The 22157-nt window shown below is 40.6% G+C and overlaps 1 protein-coding gene across 2 annotated transcripts; it reads left to right on the forward strand.

The window, feature by feature from the left end:
- Window positions 1-17504: 17504 nt before the first annotated feature.
- On the forward strand, window positions 17505-19409 carry LOC147892172 (non-functional NADPH-dependent codeinone reductase 2-like). 2 transcript variants are annotated; one of them, XM_087388415.1, is made up of 5 exons: window positions 17505-17665; window positions 17746-17927; window positions 18053-18293; window positions 18445-18624; window positions 18712-19409. In XM_087388415.1, exons 1-5 carry the CDS (start codon window positions 17549-17551, stop codon window positions 18937-18939), a joined length of 948 nt encoding a protein of 315 aa, XP_087244541.1. In that variant the 5' UTR covers window positions 17505-17548; the 3' UTR covers window positions 18940-19409. The 2 variants fall into 2 exon arrangements, with proteins under 2 accessions (XP_087244541.1, XP_087244542.1); XM_087388416.1 differs by having other exon boundaries at window positions 18053-18221.
- Window positions 19410-22157: the final 2748 nt, after the last annotated feature.

Below are 22157 nucleotides of genomic sequence, written 5' to 3' on the forward strand. Positions count from 1 at the left end.
CTGCTTCGTAATATATCAACTTCCAAGGTCACACGTAGAATTAACTGATTTAGCTTTCAACCACTTGCTGGAGAGGAGGGGATCAATGAGGAAGGAGCAAATCCAAGAAGAGAGACAGATGATGAATGAGATCGAGGGGAAAAGGGGTTGGCTATGGCGATGGCGATGAGGCAGATGCTCTGGCAGACATAGAGGCCGAACTTTCTTCTCTGGCAATTCTCCTCAGAGATCGGTCTTTGCTCGGAAGAGTAAGTGATACATGCCTTCTTCAACGGGCCTCACATTGGCAGGCTTGCGTGTGTAAGCGGGGGCAACCTTGCGAAGAATGTTGATGCCAAGAGGAGAATGTAAAGGTGAATCCATTGGGCCGCTTTGACAACTTGGAAATGTAAAGGTGAATTTATTGGAAACGCTTTGACAACTTGGGGCAGGGCAGGGAGGGGAAGAAAAATGAACATCAAACTAACGGCAGGAAAAATGGAACAATGCATGGTTTTAAAAAACGCTGCTGTGGGAAGGATGTGATTCCAAGAGAGGAATTATATATGGAGAGAGACTATCAATAAGACAGAGAAATCCTGCATGTGCGTAGTCATCTTGATTCTAAACGCTGTTGATCGAGCAAAGAGCACAGCAAAGCATGCAACAAAGAGTGAGTGAAGCAGGCAACCACGAATCACCAATGAGTAGTTCTTGCAAGTGAACCACATCCCATCATCCACTCCACACTTGATTTCTTGAAGTAGAACTACCAATGTTACAGCTTTGATCACTACCAGCAATCCCTTCTACTTGACAATGCCACAATACCCTCTAACATTCCAGGAGACCATGTCGAATTTACCCTTGTGACAGGGTTCCGAATCACGGTGACATTGCATCTTTGAAATAGTTGAAGCGATTAGCCATACCCACCTTTGCTAGTCTCATGACCTCATTGATTATTTTGGAGAGGCATTTGAGGCAGCCTACTACCTTCACCTATGCTCTTCTCCTTGGTTTCTTACCCTCATGCAGTCTTTTTTTGTGGTTAGCTTCCGGCATGGCTTGCTAAGTTCCATGCATTATATTCCTTCTGCAACATAAGCTTTAGAAGGGGGGGGTCTCGACCATCCGGCCATCTGCATGAGTATTTTGTCCCTCCAGAGGCCATGCTAAAGCAAACAGTTGATTGACCACTCGCATTGCAAACTTGCATGCGGATGCAATGTCGATAGAATCTAGCTTTCCATCTTGGCCTTGCCCTTCTTACCAATAGTCCGCCATAGTTTTTGCCTGCATGGGCAAATGCTAGATAACATTGTGGGGTATACACCTTTGACAACCGCCAACTCTGTAGAGCACTACATGCTACCATCTGCATGTGGGGCCTCTTTCGCCATCCTGCCTACTTCACTCACCACCACGAATCACCAGGAAGAAAATCTTGTATGACCAACAACCTTTTGTAGGAAGAAAATCAGAAGAGCCGGCTACCCACGGAGCTAAAACAGAGAAAGGAGATAGAAACACACACACCCACAAGAAATCGCACATGGTTTTATCAGGCCTCGCAATGAGCAAGGAGGCTAACAGCATTGTGAGCTGAGCGTAAAGAAGAGGAGCATGCTTTGCACTGTTGTGTAGGTGCGCGATGGCAGGAAAGAGAAAACGAAGCGATGAGAATGTAGGAGGAGACAATGACACCGAAATGCAAGAAAGGAAGGGAGGGGAAAGGGCAAAGAGAGGACTTATTGGAGCGATCCATGGCGGGGGGGGATGAAGATATGCACTATGTTTAAGATCCTTTGATGGTGATGCGGGAACGAGAGAAGCTACAGGAAAGAGTGAGTGAAACATGCAACAAAGAGAGAGAAACATATCAAGGAGCTGAGATGATTGAGAAGAGGGCTCGCTCAGCGTGAGCGATGGAGGAGAAGATACAAAATGGAAAGGAATCGCAAAAACTCAAAAAGTTGAAGAGAGAGACTGTGAAGCCCGTTCTGTAAGGGAAAGAAGGCAAGGAGGGGGAGGCAAGGGGACGAGGAGGCCTTAGGGCAAATGTGAAAATTAAAGGCCAATAGACCCCTTTCGTCGAGCCCTCGGCATGAGCGATGGAGGAGAAGATACAAAATGGGAAGGAATCGCAAAAGCTCAAAAAGATTGAAGAGAGAGATTGTGAGGCCCGTTGTGTAAGGGAAAGAAGGTCTAAAGGCCAATAGACCCCTTTCGTCGAGCCCTCGGCGTGAGCGATGGAGGAGAAGATACAAAATGGGAAGGAATCGCAAAAACTCAAAAAGATTGAAGAGAGAGACTGTGAGGCCCGTTGTGTAAGGGAAAGAAAGCAAGGAGGGGGAGGCAAGGGGACGAGGAGGCCTGAGGGCAAATGTGAAAATTAAAGGCCAATAGACCCCTTTCGTCGAAAGGGGTCTATTGGGCTTTAATTTTCACATTTGCCCTCAGGCCCAACAAAAGGGGTCTATTGGCCTTTAATTTTCACATTTGCCCTCAGGCCTCCTCGTCCCTTTGCCTCCCCCTCCTTGCCTTCTTTCCCTTACACAACGGGCCTCACAGTCTCTCTCTTCAATCTTTTTGAGTTTTTGTGATTCCTTCCCATTTTGTATATTCTCCTCCATCGCTCATGCCGAGCGAGCCCTTTTCTCAATCGTCTCAACTTGAAAGGGGTATATTGGCCTTTAATTTTCACATTTGCAAAGCTCAAATAGTAGGATTAATATTTGTAGAAATTGGCATCCCCCTTCCATGATAAAGAACACCTTTGCTAGAGCAAGGGACTACCACGTGTCCTCGACTGACCCAAGTACTTAACCTTGCCCTTTTATTAGCTAGCACTCCTTATGACACAAAAATTCATTTACTTTGTCGTCTTTATTATTTCAAATCATTACAATGAATGCGTTTATTTTATTCACCATGATGGGACAACATACTGTCATAATAAGAACCATGACTTATAATGATTATCATACGAATTCGATTACTAATGAGAATGCAACAATGACGAGTGATCATTTAATTAAACATCATTACTTTAATTGTGTGAGATTTATAATTTTTCATAATTATTTTTGAAAATTATAAAAAATAGAGCCCAATAGAGCCCTTTTATCGACAGTACAATGAAATATTTTTTTGATTAATAGTTAACTAATGATAGAGCCAATAGACCCCTTTTGGAGAAAATAATTTTTATTAATTGTTAATGGAAGATAGAGGCCAATAGACCCCTTTCATGAACCATTAATTAAATATAGAGGTCAATAGACCCCTTTCATCGACGAAAGGGGTCTATTGGCCTCTATATTTAATTAATGGTTCATGAAAGATAGAGGCCAATAGACCCCTTTCATCGACAAAAGGGGTCTATTGGCCTCTACCTCTCATTAATAATTGATGAAAGATAGAGTCCAATAGACCCCTTTCATTGATGAAATAGTCTTTTGGCATATTTTTAACCATCATAATTTATATTCAAAAGGTTAGAGATGTGCTGACCAACCATTTCTTGTTCACCACAATATAATTCATATCTATCTATCAACTTAAAAATACTTAAATAGATTTACATAGTTTAAGAATCCTTATATCAAATTGTCGGAATAAGTTTCTAAAATGGTGAGGGTTGGTGGTGATGTATGCCCTAAAGGGATACAAAATATAATTGTCCAACACATTATTATGGAAACTTTATGGTCTAAAAAAGTGCAAGATGGGATTAAGATGTTGGATGTTGAGTTACAAGATTTGCTAAAACAATATGAACCTTTGCTTGCAACAAAAGAAGGTAATTACCATAATATTTGTTATTGCATCAGTTTATTAAATTATGTTATTGACAATGAATATTGACAACTTTATGTCTGTGTATAAATTATCAAGATGGATTGAGGAGGGTTAACGTGACTCTTGGCCTATGTCAGATGGGCTAGATGGAATTTTATACTTGAAAAGATTGTGGATATAATTATTTCCAAAGTGTAGTGTTTCCTAGACAATTGCAACATAGTTCATTCAGCAGGTGTCATGTATTTAAAATGTCTACCCAAGGTTCTGGTTCAGGGATTGACTTGGTAAATAAAATGAGACATGGAGGAGAACTGGGTCATTGTTGGGTGTTGTTTGATTTTGTGAAGCGAATGAAAGATTGGACTACCATGGCTTGCCATGTGTATAATCCTTTTATCCAAAAGTTGCAAACAATTGCAACTTGTGACTTCAAGGTAGAAGATATTGACACACAAATTCTATTTTGGGATACTCTCAACAAAGTAATGGTTTTAAAAGGGTTTGACCATGCTGAATTCAAAGGGTTCATGGCAGATGAGGCCCAAGCCAACTGGAGAGTTGTACATGCCACTTTCAATGGTGGCCCTGACAATATAATGGAAGGGAAAGAGCGGTCTTGCCTTTTCCATTGGGAGCAAAGTCTTCATTCCCATGCAAAGGCATGTATAAAAGTTGGTAGCCAAGAGGAATTTAAAATCCGATGTAGATGATGGAAGGATGCCTCTACAGAGCAAGCTGTAGAAGTCGAAATGAGAAACCTAAGGGCATGGTGGAAAGCAGGCCATGCAAGTGATTCAAACTTGCCACGGCTTGAAACTTGGTTTGCATGGTGGCATGCTAGGATTTCCCATTGGGGCCACTACATTATAGAGGTTGGTTTTGTATTTCTCTTGAATTTTTTTTAATCATGTTAATAATGTAATTTTTCCATTACAATATCTTTGCAATGCTTAGTTTGCAGAGTATGTTAGATAATGAGAAGTACTCGATACCTCGAACAAGTCTAGCAGAGTCTATTCATGGTAGTTGGAGGGCTGGATTGAACCATGTCAAATACGTTGGTCTCTACAATGCCTCTATTAGTGACCTCTCAAATGCAATTCTACAAAGCTCTAAATACACATCTTTTTTGAAGGGCCACTTCATTGAAAGTGGGCCAAGTGTAGAGACCTTTAAAAAAAGATCTAAAATCTTGGATTGACATTAGTGCCAAAACAGTTGTTGATCTAACAAGTAATGTTGCAAAGGAAATGGGTGTTGAATCTGAAGTATGTTTTAATGATGGAGATGACAAGACTGTGCGAAGAAAAAGGCCAAAGTCAATGCCTTCAAATATATGTGAGAATGATAGTCACCGCCCTGAGTACAGTTATGCAAATAAGAAAAGATACTCCATGTCTCCCAAATCTAGTACTAAATTTGCAACAGAGAGTTTTGAGGATGATGATTCCAAGAGTGTACAAGAATATGAAGTGCATGATGCAAATTGGGCATTACGAAGAGTTCCTATAACAAGCCCAGTCCATTGCCAGGCTTGGCTTGGACAAGGAGGAAAATGTAACAAGCTTGTCAATATAAAGGATCATGAAAATCGACATCGAGTTGTTGCGCCATCATTCTTTGGGAAGATTCGAACACCAATTGGATTGCGCTCCCAAATGTTTTGGTTTTGTGGAAATGATGTAACCCACATGTGGAAGCCATCAACTAGCATTACAGGTATTCCAGGACCATCACCCTAGGAAGGTGGAAGGTTCAATCAGGAACATCCTTGACAAGTGCAAAGATTGCCAGGTTGACAAGCTTAGGGTTTGTCATATTAGGAGTATCAACTCCAATGGTGGGTGCAAGTTGTGCTTCACCAATTCCAGCCCACGACAAAACAATAGTATTGCATGAAGATCGACCTCGGCGTCGAGATGGCAAAGCAATCAGATGGCGCAACAAAATCTCCAAAGAAATGGAAAATAGAATTCAGAGGTCATTGGTCATGAAATGCATTGTTAAGGACGCAACGGTCGTGAAGGCCATGGAGCATGCTGAGTTCATTGTTTCTATAGAAGGATCAATGCAAAAAGGTATTGAATACAAGGTTGACATTTCTCCATTTCCTTCTTGCAATTGTGAAGACTTCATTGGACGATCATGCAAATTGGATGCCTATATTCCATGCAAACACATTTATTACATCTTTCTTTCATACCTTGGATTGGATTGCAGAAATAATATGTTTGTTCACCAAGCCACCTTGAGTAAAAAAGAGATATTCGAGGCATTGTCCCGCATGCCTTGAGGTTTAGTTTTTTGAGACTGCACTTTCATGATGGTCAACAGAAAATGGAAGGGCTATTATAATAATCCTTTTTCCATGAGGATTTTGAACCACAAAAATAGTATTTTTTTGAAGATCGAACCTTCATGATGTTGAATACAAAATGAAAAGATATTTATAATGATACTTTTTTCCATGAAGATTTTGAACCACAAGAATAATGTTTTTGGAGCCTTTTGCATTTCTCCTTGTGTAAATTTTTGGTTTGTTTCTCTACTTATTGATAATTGTGGCAGGACGCCTTGTAGGATGATTCTGCAATCACAAAACTTTCAATATGTCTTTTATATGATAAATAATGTCTTCATTTATAGTGATATAGGTTGGAAACTTATTTGAAATAACATGAACTCAACACAACTAGTAGCAAAATACCAAACTATGAGTGTAAAATATTGACTTAAAATTTGGCTATATTTGTTACATTTCCTTTTGTACATTGGATTGGATATAAGAAATCCTTTTTGCCATAAGTAATTTGAACCAGAAGGATAGTGTGCTAATTATTCTCCACTTGATAATTGTGGTAGGACATTTTGAAGGATGATTTTACATCACAAAAGTTTGAACATGTCTTCTATGTGATAAATCATGTCTTCATTTTCATTTACATAGGTTGAAAACTTATTTGAAATAATATGAATATGTATTGGAATATACAACAAATAACAAAATAGAAAATATTGTGAGTGTATTTGACTTAAAATTGGGCTATATTATTTACATGTTACTTCTATGGATAGAAAAGATAATATTTTTGGTCACCGAGCTAACTTGAGTACAAAAGAGATCTTCACAGCATTATCCTACATGCCTCAAGGCCTAGTTTTTGCAGATTGCACACCTTCATGATGTTGAACAAAATTTGAAAGGACTATTATAATAATACTTTTTACCATGGAGATTTTGAACCAACAAAATAGTGTTTTGGAGTCTTTTTCATTACTCCTTATGGAAACTTTGGGCTATTTCTATACTTGATACTTGATAATTGTGATGGGACACCTTGTAGGATGATTTTACAATCACAAAACTTTGAATGTGTCTTTTACATGATAAATCATATCTTCATTTGTAGTGATGAAGGTTGGAAACATATTAAAATTGTCAATATAGAATAATTAGAAAACTATGAGTGGAAAATATTTTGACTTAAAATTAAGCTAGTGTAACAAAGATGCAGAATACTAGATTTTGCTAAGGTCGAATGTAATCTTTTTTTTTTTTTGGACTATACATCCCTTTTAATCAAAAAAGGGGTCTAGCAACTTGATTTGTTTTTTGGTTATTGGTTGTTGTGGTATATCAGTTTACAAGGATAACCACTTCTTTTATTGAGCAATATGGACCCTTCATTCACAAAAGGGTTTCATAATCATGGCCTCATTTCAGGAACTTCAAGAGTTAGAAAACTTGTTTAAAGTCAGAAATGAGGATATCCATTTCTTTTCTTAAGCAATATGACCCCTTTATTCACAAAAGGGGTCTGTACACTTGGATTGTTTTCATAAACTTTGACACAAAAAAACTACATTTCGATCCAATTTGCTCAAATGCTCAGATGGTTTTGCTCAAAAATTGGAAATCCCCCCTAGGTAGGTGTCCTTTATCTATAGATTCAAACAAAGAGTCATGATAAGTGCACATGTAGGTATTGCTGGCTACTGCACTAGTGTGTGTGAAATGCTAACATTAGCGTATAGAGCATGATGTCATGAACAATCATAGTGTAAATAGATGCTTACTCAAGAAAGAGCGGGACATGGGAAAAGGCAACTTGTCATCCCACGCCTATTTCCATAGGCAGATTACCACATCTATAACCATTGAATTATGTCAAGAGGGGGCAAGATGATTGGATGGTTGCTTTATCTTGAGGTCTAGCAAAATTACATGGTTTTTTGACGACATGTTAGTGACATTGTCTTGAATTGTTGATGAAAACATATTAATGATCTGAGATGGCTTATCTCTTTTACATGGACAGTAATCATGGAAAACAGAGAAGATAGGGTAGGCCAACATCAATCGCAAAATGAGGCTCATGGACAATGGCAAAGTGTTGTGAAACTGTAGGATTTCGTTACAATATTAGGTCATCAAAAGTGGATATGCAACTTTTGCAATATTAGGCCATCAGAAGTGGATGTGCAACTTTTGCAACCAAGTCTTCATAGGATCTGCCTTTAGGATAAGAAAACATTTGATTGGCGATGAAGAAAAACTAATAAAGAGATGTGAGGGACCAATTGTCGAATCCATTTTGCTAGCATCCTACAAGGCATTAACCATGCAGAAAGTAGAGTAACCCATGTACAAGCTAAAGATGTAAATGAGTGAACATTTCATATGTGGAACTATTCCAATGGAATTTGACATTGATTTGGACCATGGGTATTGTAAATCAATCAATTGCTAGTTCCTTACATATTCTGTTTGAGTCAAGATATTTAAGACTACTTGTAACGTGAACAAATTCTTTTAAATCTTTCAAATAGTTGTGTCATTTGGTTGGGATTGGAAAGTAGTGGGTGTGAGAGAAATAACTTCCATATATATGTAAGCAATGCTAGCTACTACACTAGCATGTGTGAAATACCATCTTTTGTGTACAGAGCATGATGTCGTGAAAGATCATAGTGCAAATAGATGCTTACTCGAGAAAGATCAGGATGTGGGAAAAGGCAATTCGCCATCCCATGCCTAGGTCCATAGGAAGATTACCACATCTATAAACATCCAATTATGTTGGAAGGGGGCAAGATGATTGGATGGTTGCTTTGTCTCAAGTTCTAGCACACTTATTGAGCATTGGTAGAATAAAACTAAGTGAAATGATTGTTCCATGAAAGACTTATTGTCAAATAAATTTGATCAAGGTAGGACAAATATTTTTGATATGAGTTGAGATAGAAAATTTTTCTTCTGAAACTTTTGCACATTATTGATCCATTAATATGTGCATAGAGATGTGAACATGGCCCCAAAGAAACGAGTCCAAAACCGTACAAAAGTGCATGACTATATTACACTCGTAACTACCATAAAGTGGAGATGTAACATCTACCATGAAGAGTACACTGCGTTTAGGTACTCAGATGCACAAACATTTCCTAGGCGATCCTCAAAGACAGATCAAAAAGTGCAAGGGTCTGGGATTGGAAAGGGTGGTAGCCATTTTGGGTGGTGAAACATGCATAAGTGCAGACACAATTGTGGATGACATAGTCGCACACCACCAGTCTCAACTTATAATTGAAGAAAGAACCATGGGTCTTGGATCCCCGAGTGAGCAATCAGCCAACTATAAAAAGTTGTTCGTAAAGTGCAACTATGCACAATAGTGGCACAAGGTCCCTCGCACAGTTGGCAAGTTGCTTGAATGTGCCTCATTCAAATGCCCCTGCATGTCTGCAACAACAATCCTTGGAAGCTTCCTTCAAAGCACAACATATTGAGAAGGCGCAACAAGACGTGTTTGAAGCTATGTGTCGCACGGTATATCCATTGAGCATGGTGGAAAGCCCACATTGGAAAAAAGGCATGGCCTCTGTTGCTAAAGCTGGCCTGAGTTTCACAATGCCTAGTTATGATGCCGTCCATAGCAGCATGTTGGATGCATACTACAATAGGATGAAAGATGAGATGTAGCAAGTGGTTTACGATGGCATTGAGAAAATGGCTTGTACCATCGTATCAAATGGATGGAAGAATGTTAGCAAGAGGCCCCTGGTCAATGTCATGGTTGTGACGTTCAAAGGCGAGGCTTTCCGACAATTGATCAATACAAGCAGTGAGGCCAAGAGCGGAGAATTCATTGCGAAGCAGCTAAGTAGATGTATTGAACATATTGGTCCTGACAATATTATTCAACTAATCACTGATAAAGCGATGGGTGTACGTCTGAAGAAAATCGATTTGTAAAAACTCAAGAATTAAAATCGCTCAACATTTAACTCTATTGCAACAATTAAAATACAGCACTAAAGGTTCTATTTTATAAAAATTAATGCAAAAATGATAGTCATTTGCAAATACAAAATACATGGGAACATACTATAATTTATTGCACATCTCCAAAATCCATTAACAAAATTGATATATGTCATTACAACATATGTCATTGAACCGATATGGGAACTATAGTCTTTGCAACCGAGCATCCGTAGAAAATGTTGCTCCGATGCCAAGAACATCGTACAATTGCTTGGCCTGAGGAGCATTATCGATTGGACATGGACACCTAACCTTTAACGTATTTGCCAAGCATACCAAGTGAAACCGATGGTGGCATGAGAGCGCATAGTAATCGGTCGTCATATCAAAGTGGTCTTAGCATATTGGACATAAAGGCCCATCATCCACAAAGGTAATATGCATTAAAAGAGTGGATGGTTTTATGATATCCAAACCCACAAAATTAGGATCCAAGTTACAAACACAACCTCCATCTTCAATATGTTGAAGTGCGGCTTGTACATCTCGCACTTGTTGAGAATACGCAACGGAGATACCGCATTGCTCCTCCTAAACTATTGGAGCATTGCATTCAAGCGATTCACTTCAGCAAGGAGCCGCTCATTCTCACTCATCACCTGTCGATATTCAAACATAGCATCACGCACTATGGTGCTTGGAAACGTGAGATCTTCCCTTGTTGCACTTTGTGATGCAGGCTGTGGACCCTTACACCATCACCCCTCTCTACACCTTCATCTCCCGCGACTTCACGCACATTCACAGATGCAAAACTGAGCACACTATGTATGATTTAACAACTAAGAGCACAGATGGAACAAATTGGCATCTACTTCACTCACCTGAAGCTGGGCTTCCCATTTTAGCAAGTGGTGATGCAACAACAGGGATAGTGTCAGTGGCGGCGGCTATCCTTGGTTGTGATGACTTTTTGTTGCATGTTCGAGGCGAGGAGGCGAATCTACAAGCACATCAAGCACGAACTTTGCAGACAACATCTTTGCAAAGTAGAGTGGCACGGCTCCACTATGAGGCTTATCTGATTTGATCATGTGATGAATATAATATACATTCTCTCTCATAGCTGGGTGGCGACAGTTTTTGATGGACTACCATCCACGTGAGGCATTGCTGCAATCCCACACTACTGCTACATTGTCATTTGAGACCACGGTGTTGATCCTGTCAATCTTCCAACCGTTCGAATCATGAAAGACACTTGCGTTGGCAATTGCGCAAGCCTCATCTCTCCTTGTTAGTAGGAGGGTAGCATTAGCCACGTCCATTATATGTTTCATTGCTTACTTTCCCCTCATGATTATGTCCTAGGACGCATATGCAACTTGTGTTGATCGTTGCGACAAGGATGCCATAACGAGAGAGAGAGAGAGAGAGAGAGAGAGAGAGAGAGAGAGAGAGAGAGAGAGAGAGAGAGAGAGAGAGAGAGAGAGAAGATCTAACAACCATGCCAAAATCGAGTGAGCGATGAGCAAGGCTATTTTGTCACCATGGATTGTCCATTGCTGCTACTATTGCTAGTGGTTTGAGAGCAGTTCACAAACAAAGATATGCACACACCGGTTTGCAAGCAACCAACTACATGCTGGACTTCATGGGGGATGACAAGTCTGTCCGAGTTGGGATTATTGATTGGGGAAGAATCCTCCACTGGACCAAAAGTAGATATCCAAAGACCTAGCTTATGCTCCTCCAAAGGCATTTCCATGGTTAGTGCTGAAATTATATGCCGGTACAACTACTCGTACAAATTCCAGGGGCGCATGGGCACCAGAGCTAGATTGTTTTGCCATTGGTTGGCTATTTAGGGAACTTTCTCATAGATGTTGTGGAAGCTCTTGGTGACAAATCGGTGAAGGGAGACATTGTAGTCAAGCTCTTGGTTGATTGTGTAAACTCATTGTGCATGATTGATCCAAGGGAGAGACCTACCATGGGAGCAATATTGACAATAATATGATAGTTTCAATGTAAATGAGGGTGTGGCAATGTGGCCCATTGAGGAAATGAAGACATGTTGTTGATCATAACCTGCATCTTTTTATAGCTTGACTCATATGACTGTAATTTTGATTGCCAAATTTGTAATGTCCTTGTATTGTACACATGGTTTTAAAAATTACTATGACATGTATCTTCAGTTTGAATGTAACAATTTGCAAGAGTTTGCCTTTTCTATTGGTACAATTTAATCAATGATGGTCAATCCACAATCAAAATAGTTGGATAAATTCTCAAATCTTGTAATTTGCATGAGTATATTATAATTAAATGTCAACCTTGTGAGTGGAAAGTTCCAGTCAAAGCTAGGTTCTTCTCTTGCATGTGTGGTCTTAACCCATGTCCCGCAATACTGTGGGAGACATCAGCAAATAGAGTGATGACCCAAATCTCTTGAGTGTATGAGTACCCCAATACTCGAGAGACAACTCTATGGACCACTGTCATCGCTAGCTCATTCTTTAGTGCTAGATGAGCATGGGCATCGTCTCTATTACTCTTCTTGCCAGCATACCACGATGTTGGCCTAAGACCTGGGACACCCACAACCTGTATCTGGAATACCTTGCCTTCTCCTCCCTTGCCCATTAGTTTGTGCAAGGTAAGCCCTTGCAATAGAAAGTGTACTGTGTGGGAGCACATGTCAGCAAATACAGTACATAGTTCTATCTGTGCTCTCCCTTTAGCTTGGGCTGGATCGACATTTTCTTGTAACCCACTAGCCATCTTGGTCATATGGACAAGGGCACTGGCTATTGCCTTTCCGACACACCCTTTCTCCTTCGCATTTTTTCTATGATTAGAAATTTGTGACGCCTTCCATTCAGACATCTAGAGTGCAAGCATCTCCTCTCCATTGGCAGGCAAGGCTACATTGGTCACCTTTGCATATAATTCCCATTGACCTATAGGATCTCCCAACACTCGAGGGAAAAATTGATCAACTATCACTTTAACATCCAACCATGCCATTTGACCACGACTGGGCCAGCTCATGTACATAAGGTCAAATACTCGAGATAGCATTTGATCACGTAAAAATTTTGAGGTCGCATGGGCACGGATTTCTTTGTCACTCAATCCTATCAAGTGTTCGATCGTTGTCTTACAGTCAAGCATCAGAACCTCAGTCTTCAATTGCTCTTATGTTGCCATCAAGGATAGGTGTGTAGTAATCTAGTGCATGCAACGATCATTTTGTAAGCGCTCAAACTTCTTCAAAATAAAGAACACCCAAAATACACATTCAAATTTGCAATGCTAGTGTAAATTAAACCACTCACAAAGCAACATGCAAACATGCAACATCATTAAGTTTTCTAAATGATTTTCATATAACTTCCGATCCTTAGAATAATAAACTACTAAATACGTTTTGCTTTCTAAGGCAATGGTATATTACGTCAAGTAATTCATAGCTCACGACATAATCCACTACTATAGTAGCTCACTATGCGATCTACTATTATAGAGAAAATTTCGTAAAGTCACTATCGAGTGTCAATCTATTAAGCTGGTTGAGGCTAGAACAGGAAACATATATTAGCATCACATAACCAAGATGATCTAGATTAGCTTTACCAATCACACATCTGGTTAGGAAGGGTTTTATCAGGATGAATCGACCGGCAAAAGCAAGCCATCATCCGGATAAAACCCGACTCTATTGACACCTTTGTACATAGATAGATATGCTATATAAGAAGATCGAAGTGGGGGGAACTGATTGGCAGATGTGAGCCATCACTCGGCTTCAATCTTTACTATTACAAACATCAGTCGAGGCGAGGCAGTTCCGATCAACCGAAGCGGATAATCTCCTGGCCTGACTGATACATAAACAAGCATCTCTCCCTCTCTCTCTTTCCCTCTCTCTTTTAGTCTCCCTCTCTCTCTTTCTCTCTCTCTCTCTCTTTTACTCTCCCTCTCTCTCCCCCCCCCCCCTCTCTCTCTCTCTCTCTCTCTCTCTCTCTCTCTCTCTCTCTCTCTCTCCTTCCCTCCCTCCCTCTCACTCTCTTTTCCTCTCTCTCCTTTCCTCCCTTTATTTTCCTCTCTCTCTCTCTCTCTCTCGCTCTCTCTCTCTCTCTCTATTTCCCTCTCTCTAACAACCTACAGTCAGTTAAGGTGAGGTGAATCCAATCAGTCGAGGTGGCTCATCACATGGCCTGATTGATCGACACCAAAGATTAAATAAGAACTCACCCAAAGAAATGCGAGAGAAAGAGACATGTATGCGCAGCATAGTAGTGGCAAGAGTGGGGTCTTTTTGTAAGATTTCGCAGCTCACCATGGGGTACCTGCCCTGATTGTGCGGTGTGTCAATGGCCACGATTGCATATATCACTTCAAATCGGACGATCCATGATGACACACGTGCCGATATGACAACCATCGTGCGGTATGGGTACATCACCAAGCAGTGTTTCTTGGCATCCTAAAAAAACCACGCAGTAATGGTGCAGGACCATGCGGGGTCATACTGCTTGGTATGGTTATATACTGTGCGAGATCATACCGCTTGGTCATACTACTTGGTATGGTTATATACCATGCAGTGCTTGTATGAACATACCGCGTGGTATGCTCCCAGTCGACAACTGCTAGTGTAAAGAACATTTTTTGGCATTTAGGATGTTAGGCCACGATTTTTAAATGAAAAGTATGTATTTTAATTTTAAAAAATATACTTTTTGAATCCCTGGGCCATGAGAGTGAGGATGCAAGTTGCATGAATTGAAGACGAAAAAAGAAAGAGTAAAATTCAATCCAATCCCATGGCTTTGGGAAGTATTTCTTAATGACAAGAAGACACATTGAGATTCTCTCCTTAGGAGTGTTGTGCTTGCTGCCGTGTTTGGGAAAAGAAAAAGCTAAACCACTTGTTGAATGGTAATCAAATCAACAAATTGAAAATTATAACCATGCAAGGATTACATTTTTTAATAAAAATCATTTAAAAAAAAAAGGTCAATCAAGTATGTTTTTCTTTAGTGATTGGTGGATTTGTTAATACCTTTCAAAACATGATTTTCTAACTACCATGTGATATATTACTTCTATATGGTATACCATACACAAAATTGAGATATTAAGTGGTATCTTTAACCTATTAACCATGGACAAAGGCCAAAAAAAAGCAAGGACAAGTGGCAACTTGGAAGAGAAGAGCTTGCCACGTGTCACAAAGAAGGAGCTCCTGGATGGAGGTTGGGAGAGGGGAGGAGGTGGAAAGACAAGAGGTAGGCTTTGAGTGGGGAGGAGGTGGAAAGACAAGAGGCAAGTTTAGGAGAAAGGAGGAGATAGAAGGTCAATGGAATGGAGGAGATGGAAGTTCACCTTTGGGAGGAAGGAGGAGATGGAAGGTCAATGGCATTAAAGGAGGAGATGAAATTAAAGAAGGAGATAAAGCCATGGGTTAAGACTTAGCCAAAATTTCAAAAGCCAATCCAAGTATGCAAGGTTAATTGATTAGCAATTTAAGAACCAATCAATGCATGTGCCAAAAGGAGCTCTCTCTCTCTCTCTCTCTCTCTCTCTCTCTCTCATTAAAGGAGGAGATAAAGCCATGGGTTAAGACTTAGCCAATGGAATTAATTAAAGGAGGAGATGAAATTAAAGAAGGAGATAAAGCCATGGGTTAAGACTTAGCCAAAATTTCAAAAGCTAATCCAAGTATGCAAGGTTAATTGATTAGCAATTTAAGAACCAATCAATGCATGTGCCAAAAGGAGCTCTCTCTCTCTCTCTCTCTATTTATCTCGCAGTAACGTGCGGGTTGCATACTTGTATTCTCAGCCAACTAACTAGCATAATTGGGAATAAAAGTAGGTCTTTATAATGATATAAATTGTTTAAATCAATTTCCCAAGCCAATTGGTAATAGACTAGCAATATGACTAAAACTTGTAAAATTCTAACATGTGTTTCCCTATAGACTTGACAATACAACCACCCCATTTATAATTTAATAGGGTGAATGATACTCTTGTGGATCCATGGGAAATGCCCACCTTAGTTTCCTATGACTACCCAATTAAACATTTTCATATGTTGGATGCTACTCTTATGGATCCATGGGAAATGCCCACCTTAGTTTCCTATGACTACCTAATTAAAAATTTTCATAGGTTCGATGCTATTCTTTTGGATCCATGGGAACTCCCACCTTGCTTACATCCCTTAGATGGCGACATAGGCAAAGCTTATAAAGTTTTATAAGTTAAAAGTGTAAAATTCTAATGTGCTAGTTTCTTGTTGACTACCACCCAATTGAAGATTTAACAGTTGGAGCTCAACCTTGGAGCTTCCATAACTATCCTTGGCTACCAACCAAATTGAAATTTTAAAATTTTTTAAAATTCTAAGGTGATGGTTTCCTATTGCCTACCATCCAATTTAAATTTTATTATGCTAGATGCTACTGGAATCACCTTGCCTGTGCTTGTTTCATCCCTTTGTTGACAGACCATGGCTACCCAAGCAAATCTCAACACTGGAGCTTCCATCCAAGTCCTTGGCTACCACCCAATTTAAAATTTAAAAATTGTGTAAAGTAAAACGGTAAAATTCTAGTCCTATTCACTACCACCCAATTTAAAATTTTAATAGGCGGGATGCTCTTCATTTCTTGAGTGCACTCGTTCCATCCTTTTGCAACCCACCATGGGGGTGGTTTCCTATTGACTAGCGCCCAAAATTTAAAATTTCAATAGTAATCATGTTTGGATGTGCATCTTTGCAACCCACCATGTTTGGAGCTTATATCTTTAACCTATTAATCATGGACAAGAAGAAAAAAGTAAGGACACGTGGCAGTTTTGAAGAGAAAAGCCTACCATGTGTCACAAAGAAGGAGCTCTTGGATGGAGGTTGCAAGAGGGAAGGAGGTGGGCAGACAAGAGGCAACTTTGGGAGGAAGGAGGAGATACAAGGTCAATGGAATGGAGGAGATGGAAGGTCACCTGTGGGAGGAAGGAGGAGATGGAAGGTCAATGGAATTAAAGGAGGAGATAAAGCCATGGGTTAAGACTTAGCCAAAATTTCAAAAGCCAATCCAAGTATGCAATGTTAATTGATTAGCAATTTAAGAACTGATCAATGCATGTGCCAAAAGAAGCTCTCTGTCTCTCTCTCTATATATCCCGCAGCAACTCTCTCCATTGATCCAAAAGGAGCTCTCTGTCTCTCTCTCTCTCTATCCCGCAGCAACTCCCTCTCTATCCCGAGTTGCTCTCTCTCTATCCCGCAGCAACACACGGGTTCCAATCCAAGTATGCAAGGTTAGTTGATTAGCAATTTAAGAACCAATCAATGCATGCGGGAGTGCTCTCTCTATATATATATCTATCTATCTATCTCTTATCTTTAGTGTAGTTTGTGTTATATTTCCACTCCTTTTTTGATCGCACTCGTTCCATCCCTTTGCAACGCACCATGGCTACCCAAGCAAAGCTTAACACTGGAGCTTCCATCCCCGTCCTTGGCCTTGGTACCGTCGACTTCTCCTCCACCCATCACCAAGGCAGGGCTGCCATCTCTGCCGCTATCGAGGTATCTATCAATCCCCATTATCGTCGCTTTTCCCCTCATTCCTGATCAGCTTCTTCCTCATCTCTTTCGACCTTTGGTAGATCGGCTACCGTCACTTCGATTCCGCAAGTGCCTACAATAGTGAAGGATTCCTCGGCGAGGCACTCTCCGACGCTATTAAGGCCGGCATCGTGAAGCGCGCCGACCTCTTCGTCACCTCCAAGTTGTGGTGCTGTGATGCTTACCCAGAGGCTGTGCTGCCTGCGCTTGAGAAAAGCCTCAGGTATTTCGCTTGGAGTTGCCAGAAAAGATATGGGCTCTTTGTTATAGATTATTTTTTCCTTGATATTGTCGATATATGCGCTGTATCTCGACTCCTGGTGGATCTCCGGCTTTACAATTTCGCAGTGACCTGCAGCTGGACTACTTGGACCTCTACCTCATTCACTGGCCGATTAGATTCAAAGAAGGCGTCCGGCGTCGGGCCACTTTGGACGAGTTTCTCCCCCTTGATTTGAAAGGAACATGGCGAGCAATGGAGGGATGTGCTAACCAAGGTCTTACGAGGGCCATTGGTGTAAGCAATTTTTCCTCCAAGAAAATAAGCGATTTATTAGCATTTGCGGATATCCCTCCAGGGGTAAATCAGGTACGTTTTAAGTCGCAGGCAACAGGAAGCAAAGAAGAAAGCATCAAAAACACAGAAGCCTTCCTGAGTTTGGTTGCCCACCCTTGAGAGTAATTGATTTTTGTCTGAGAACTCTTCATGCTCAAAGAGACATGTTGAATCCCTTTAATAGGTCGAGATGCATCCGAAGTGGCAACAGAAGAAATTACGAGACAATTGCAGCAAGGCTAACATTCACGTAAGTGCTTGGTCCCCATTAGGAGCTCCACTTATGCCATGGGGTTCTGTGGCCGTCCTGGATGATCCAATTATCAAGGAGATCGCACTAAAGCATGGGAAGAGCCCTGCACAGGTCCGTAGGATATAGTTGGAGTAGCAAAAGGGATAGGCTCGTTTTGCTGGCATATTTGGTAATTTCGTTTGCCTTATACGTTCTCAGGTAGCGTTAAGGTGGGGATTGGACCAGGGAGTGAGCGTTCTTCCCAAGAGCTTCAACAAGCAGAGGTTAGCAGAAAACTTCGAGATTTTTGGTTGGCACCTTACCCAGGAAGATCACCAGAACATCGAGAAAATCGAACAGAAAAAGAACCTCGACGGGCAACATTTGTGCAATCCAGTGTCTGGTCCTTACAAAAATGTGGTAGAACTATGGGATGGAGAAATTTAATGACACTCCAATTGATGCAAAGCTCGAATAAGAGGAGATCTCCAAGTGATGACACGGGGCTGATGGTATTCATGCATCTCAATCGCGATTGGAGGCTTGTATCCACAATAATTCGAGCTGTAAAGAATTCTACGTGTTTGAGACCCGAGAGTGCAGTTTGGGCATCACATGAGCACACATCTTTTTGGAGGATCCCAACTTCCAAGCCTCTCTTTGCCTACTGAATTGGTGACAAGTGTCTTGCTTCATGCCTTTGATGACCCCCACTCTCTCCACCTTTACGCCCGATGATGCTTATTATTTCCCCAGTCTACGAAAATACAAATTTCATTCTACTACCTCCATAAAGGTAGTGCTACTTGATGACCCCCACTCTCTCCACCTTTACGCCCGATGATGCTTAGTATTTCCCAAGTCAACGAAAATACAAATTCCATTTTGAGCACTGCCTCCATAAAGGTAGTGCTATAGTGGAGGATTGAAACTCTTTTGTGAATTTCCATTTATAATTTTTAACAAAATTAATTAAGCTGTATCTTTCAAATTGCCATTATGGAGATCATCCTTACAAAAATTACCTTTAAATAACTCTTTCAAAAATCATTTGCTCTCTCTTTTGCATCCAAAAGCGCTTGCTTTACCACTATACTAGAAGGCGCACTTGTGCACTCTTGTTATTAGGTTGAGATGATGAGAATAGGTGAGGGAGGGAGAATGATGAGGGTCCACGATAAGAACATGGGAAGCAAGTGGTTACCTCGTTTGCTGCAAGGTGGGAAGCAAGTGGTTACCTCGTCTGCTGCAAGGTTCAGCCTCATGGACTGAGATCGCTCATTGGGACATTGAAAGGAGACACAGCTCGAAAGTTGGTTCATGGAAAAACCTCAAATGAAATGAACTCTTATTTTTTGATTTTCCTTTAATTGTTCATGGGTCAGATCTCATCTCAGGTATGGTGAATGCATGGAAAAGTGTCATAGGCAGTTGCTCATGGAAAGTCATAGGTGGTCTTAAAGGGGATGCCAGCCTAAATGAGTGTATTTGGTGGAGGAAAGCCATGCAAGCTCATGGTTAATCTTTGGCTTTTCTTGATATTACTACTGCTCAGAGCATTTGCAAGAAAGGCTTGATTTATTGGAAGCAAATTTAGGATCCTAAGAGGGGTGATCGGAGGCCCTTAGGTGATATATGCTGCAAATTTTCCTTGAGTACGCAAGAGCCTCTATCAGACTGGTGTTGATCAAATTAGCTGATCTTTGGCCTACTAACTACATTGAGGCAATCAGGAGGAGATCACAGCATTGGTTTATGGGTAGAACTCAACTCAAGAAGATCTCCGCTATGGTGGTTTACATGAGGATAATAGAAGGTAGGTCTGAGGGAATGAGTTTAAACAAGAAATGGGAACTTCAACGAGCCCCAAGCTAGTGGCAAGCAAGATTTAAGGAAATCTGGTGCAAGGAGAATGTGGGTAAATTCAGTTTTATTCTCTAGAAAATTACCAATCAGTGGGTTCCTGTTAGAGCTAAGTTAGCTAAGAAGCTCCAGATTAATCCACTGTATACGCTTTGTGGGAGAGCTATGGAGCATATTAATCATCTATCTTGGCATTGTCATCTCTCAAGGTATGTTTGGCTATAGTTTGAGATTGCTATCTGACGGTCTGGATTGATGGCTACTTTTCGCTTAGCCAATAACTGGAAATTGGTGCTACTAGGAGATGTCTACAGACTTCCGTCTATCCTAAAGGCATGCTGGCCCTTTGTGAGAGGGGATGTTTGTTACTCCATTTGGTCTATCAAAAATCAATTGGCTTTTTGTGCCAAGGCTGGGCTTCAGAGAGGTGATGGTTATGAAGACTGCAAGGTCTGCCTTATTAGATATAGCAAGGATTTTAGAGGCCTCCCACCCTCTAGTCAGTCAGTGCCTCACTGATATAGGGAGGGCACTATTCGTAAGTATTGTATGAGGGATACTACTCTTCAAGCGTAAGCCTAGGGCTCCGCCCAAATGTTTGGCCACAGTTTTGTATCGGGTCTCTTTGGGACTCACCCCCCCTTATTAATATAATCCGGCATGTTTTTTTTTTTAAATATAAAGAAAGATGGGAAGCATTATGACTCTTGTAATTATATGAGCAAACTTGCTTTTAAAAATAAAATAGGAAGGCACTTCAAAGTTTAGTGGCCATCATTTCTAAAGTCTTTTCAAAAAATCATATTTATGATACGACATAGTAAAGCACTTCAAAGTTGAGCACCTAGCAATGAGCCCCTCCTTGAAAGAAACAACTATGCTAGAGACATCATGCTTCTTTGTTCTCTCACCTCTTCCAACCCCTCATTAATGCAGCTACATCACCATTTAACCAATGGGAGAGGGCTACTATTGCACTTGTTTTGTTTGCAAACCCTCTATGCAATTTAATGCAGTGACTCTAATGTATTCAAAATTGGAGGTGCACATTCAAAAAGAGGTTCAACTTAGTGCAATTCAATCAATTGGTTTTGTTCAATTCAAGAGCTTAAAATCCTTAAGTTTAATAGTTGAAAGGGGGGTAGGAGTAGATTAGAAAAAGGGGATAGAAGAGCGGAAGGCAGAGAGAGGGAGGGGGAGAAGGAAAGAGATGGGGTAGGGGGGAGAGAGAGAGAGAGAGAGAGAGAGAGAGATTATGTGTTACAACAAGTAGGAGGAAGGAGAAGAGTAGAAGATAGGATTAAATGTCACATAAAAAGTAAGTACAAAAGGGTGGGGAGGTGGACTTATATAGTCCCCTCCACTATATCTCCATTTTTTCCCTGCTTTAGGCTTGAACATCCCCTAGCCAACTTAGACCTAACCCTCACTAACTTGGCCCAATCTTACAATCCATGCCTCCTCAAAAATAATTTTGTCTTCAAAATTGCAAGTGATGGTTAGGCACCAAGTCCCCTTACTATAAAAAGTACATACTCAATCATCCATGGTCAAATCAAAATGTGATGTATTCCTTTGCCATGGGTGTTGAGGCACCTCCAAGGTCATTGGGTGGTAATCCATCGTGGCACGCTCATCATCACAAAGCTCCATAATCACATAAGTACTGGATATTCCCATCATTTTTGTTCTACACAACCCACTGTGCTTTGCTATTCACTTTTCTTAGCATTCACTGCCTTGATATACACCCCACATGGTACCTTCAATAAGCACTTTAACAAGTTGTCTTTGCATTTCTC

The sequence above is a fragment of the Dipteris shenzhenensis genome, chromosome 17, assembly GCF_047967505.1.
Source record: "Dipteris shenzhenensis isolate YYH24624 ecotype China chromosome 17, Dip_SZ_1.0, whole genome shotgun sequence".
In the NCBI taxonomy this organism is placed as follows: Eukaryota; Viridiplantae; Streptophyta; class Polypodiopsida; order Gleicheniales; family Dipteridaceae; genus Dipteris; species Dipteris shenzhenensis.

Excerpts from the sequence above, each read along its gene's own strand:
- LOC147892172 (XM_087388415.1), top strand. The coding sequence starts at position 17,549 with ATGGCTACCCAAGCAAAGCTTAACACTGGAGCTTCCATCCCCGTCCTT. Across the intron at positions 17,928-18,052 it reads GCGCTTGAGAAAAGCCTCAG|TGACCTGCAGCTGGACTACT; the intron begins GTATTTCGCTTG and ends ACAATTTCGCAG. Across the intron at positions 18,294-18,444 it reads TCCCTCCAGGGGTAAATCAG|GTCGAGATGCATCCGAAGTG; the intron begins GTACGTTTTAAG and ends TCCCTTTAATAG.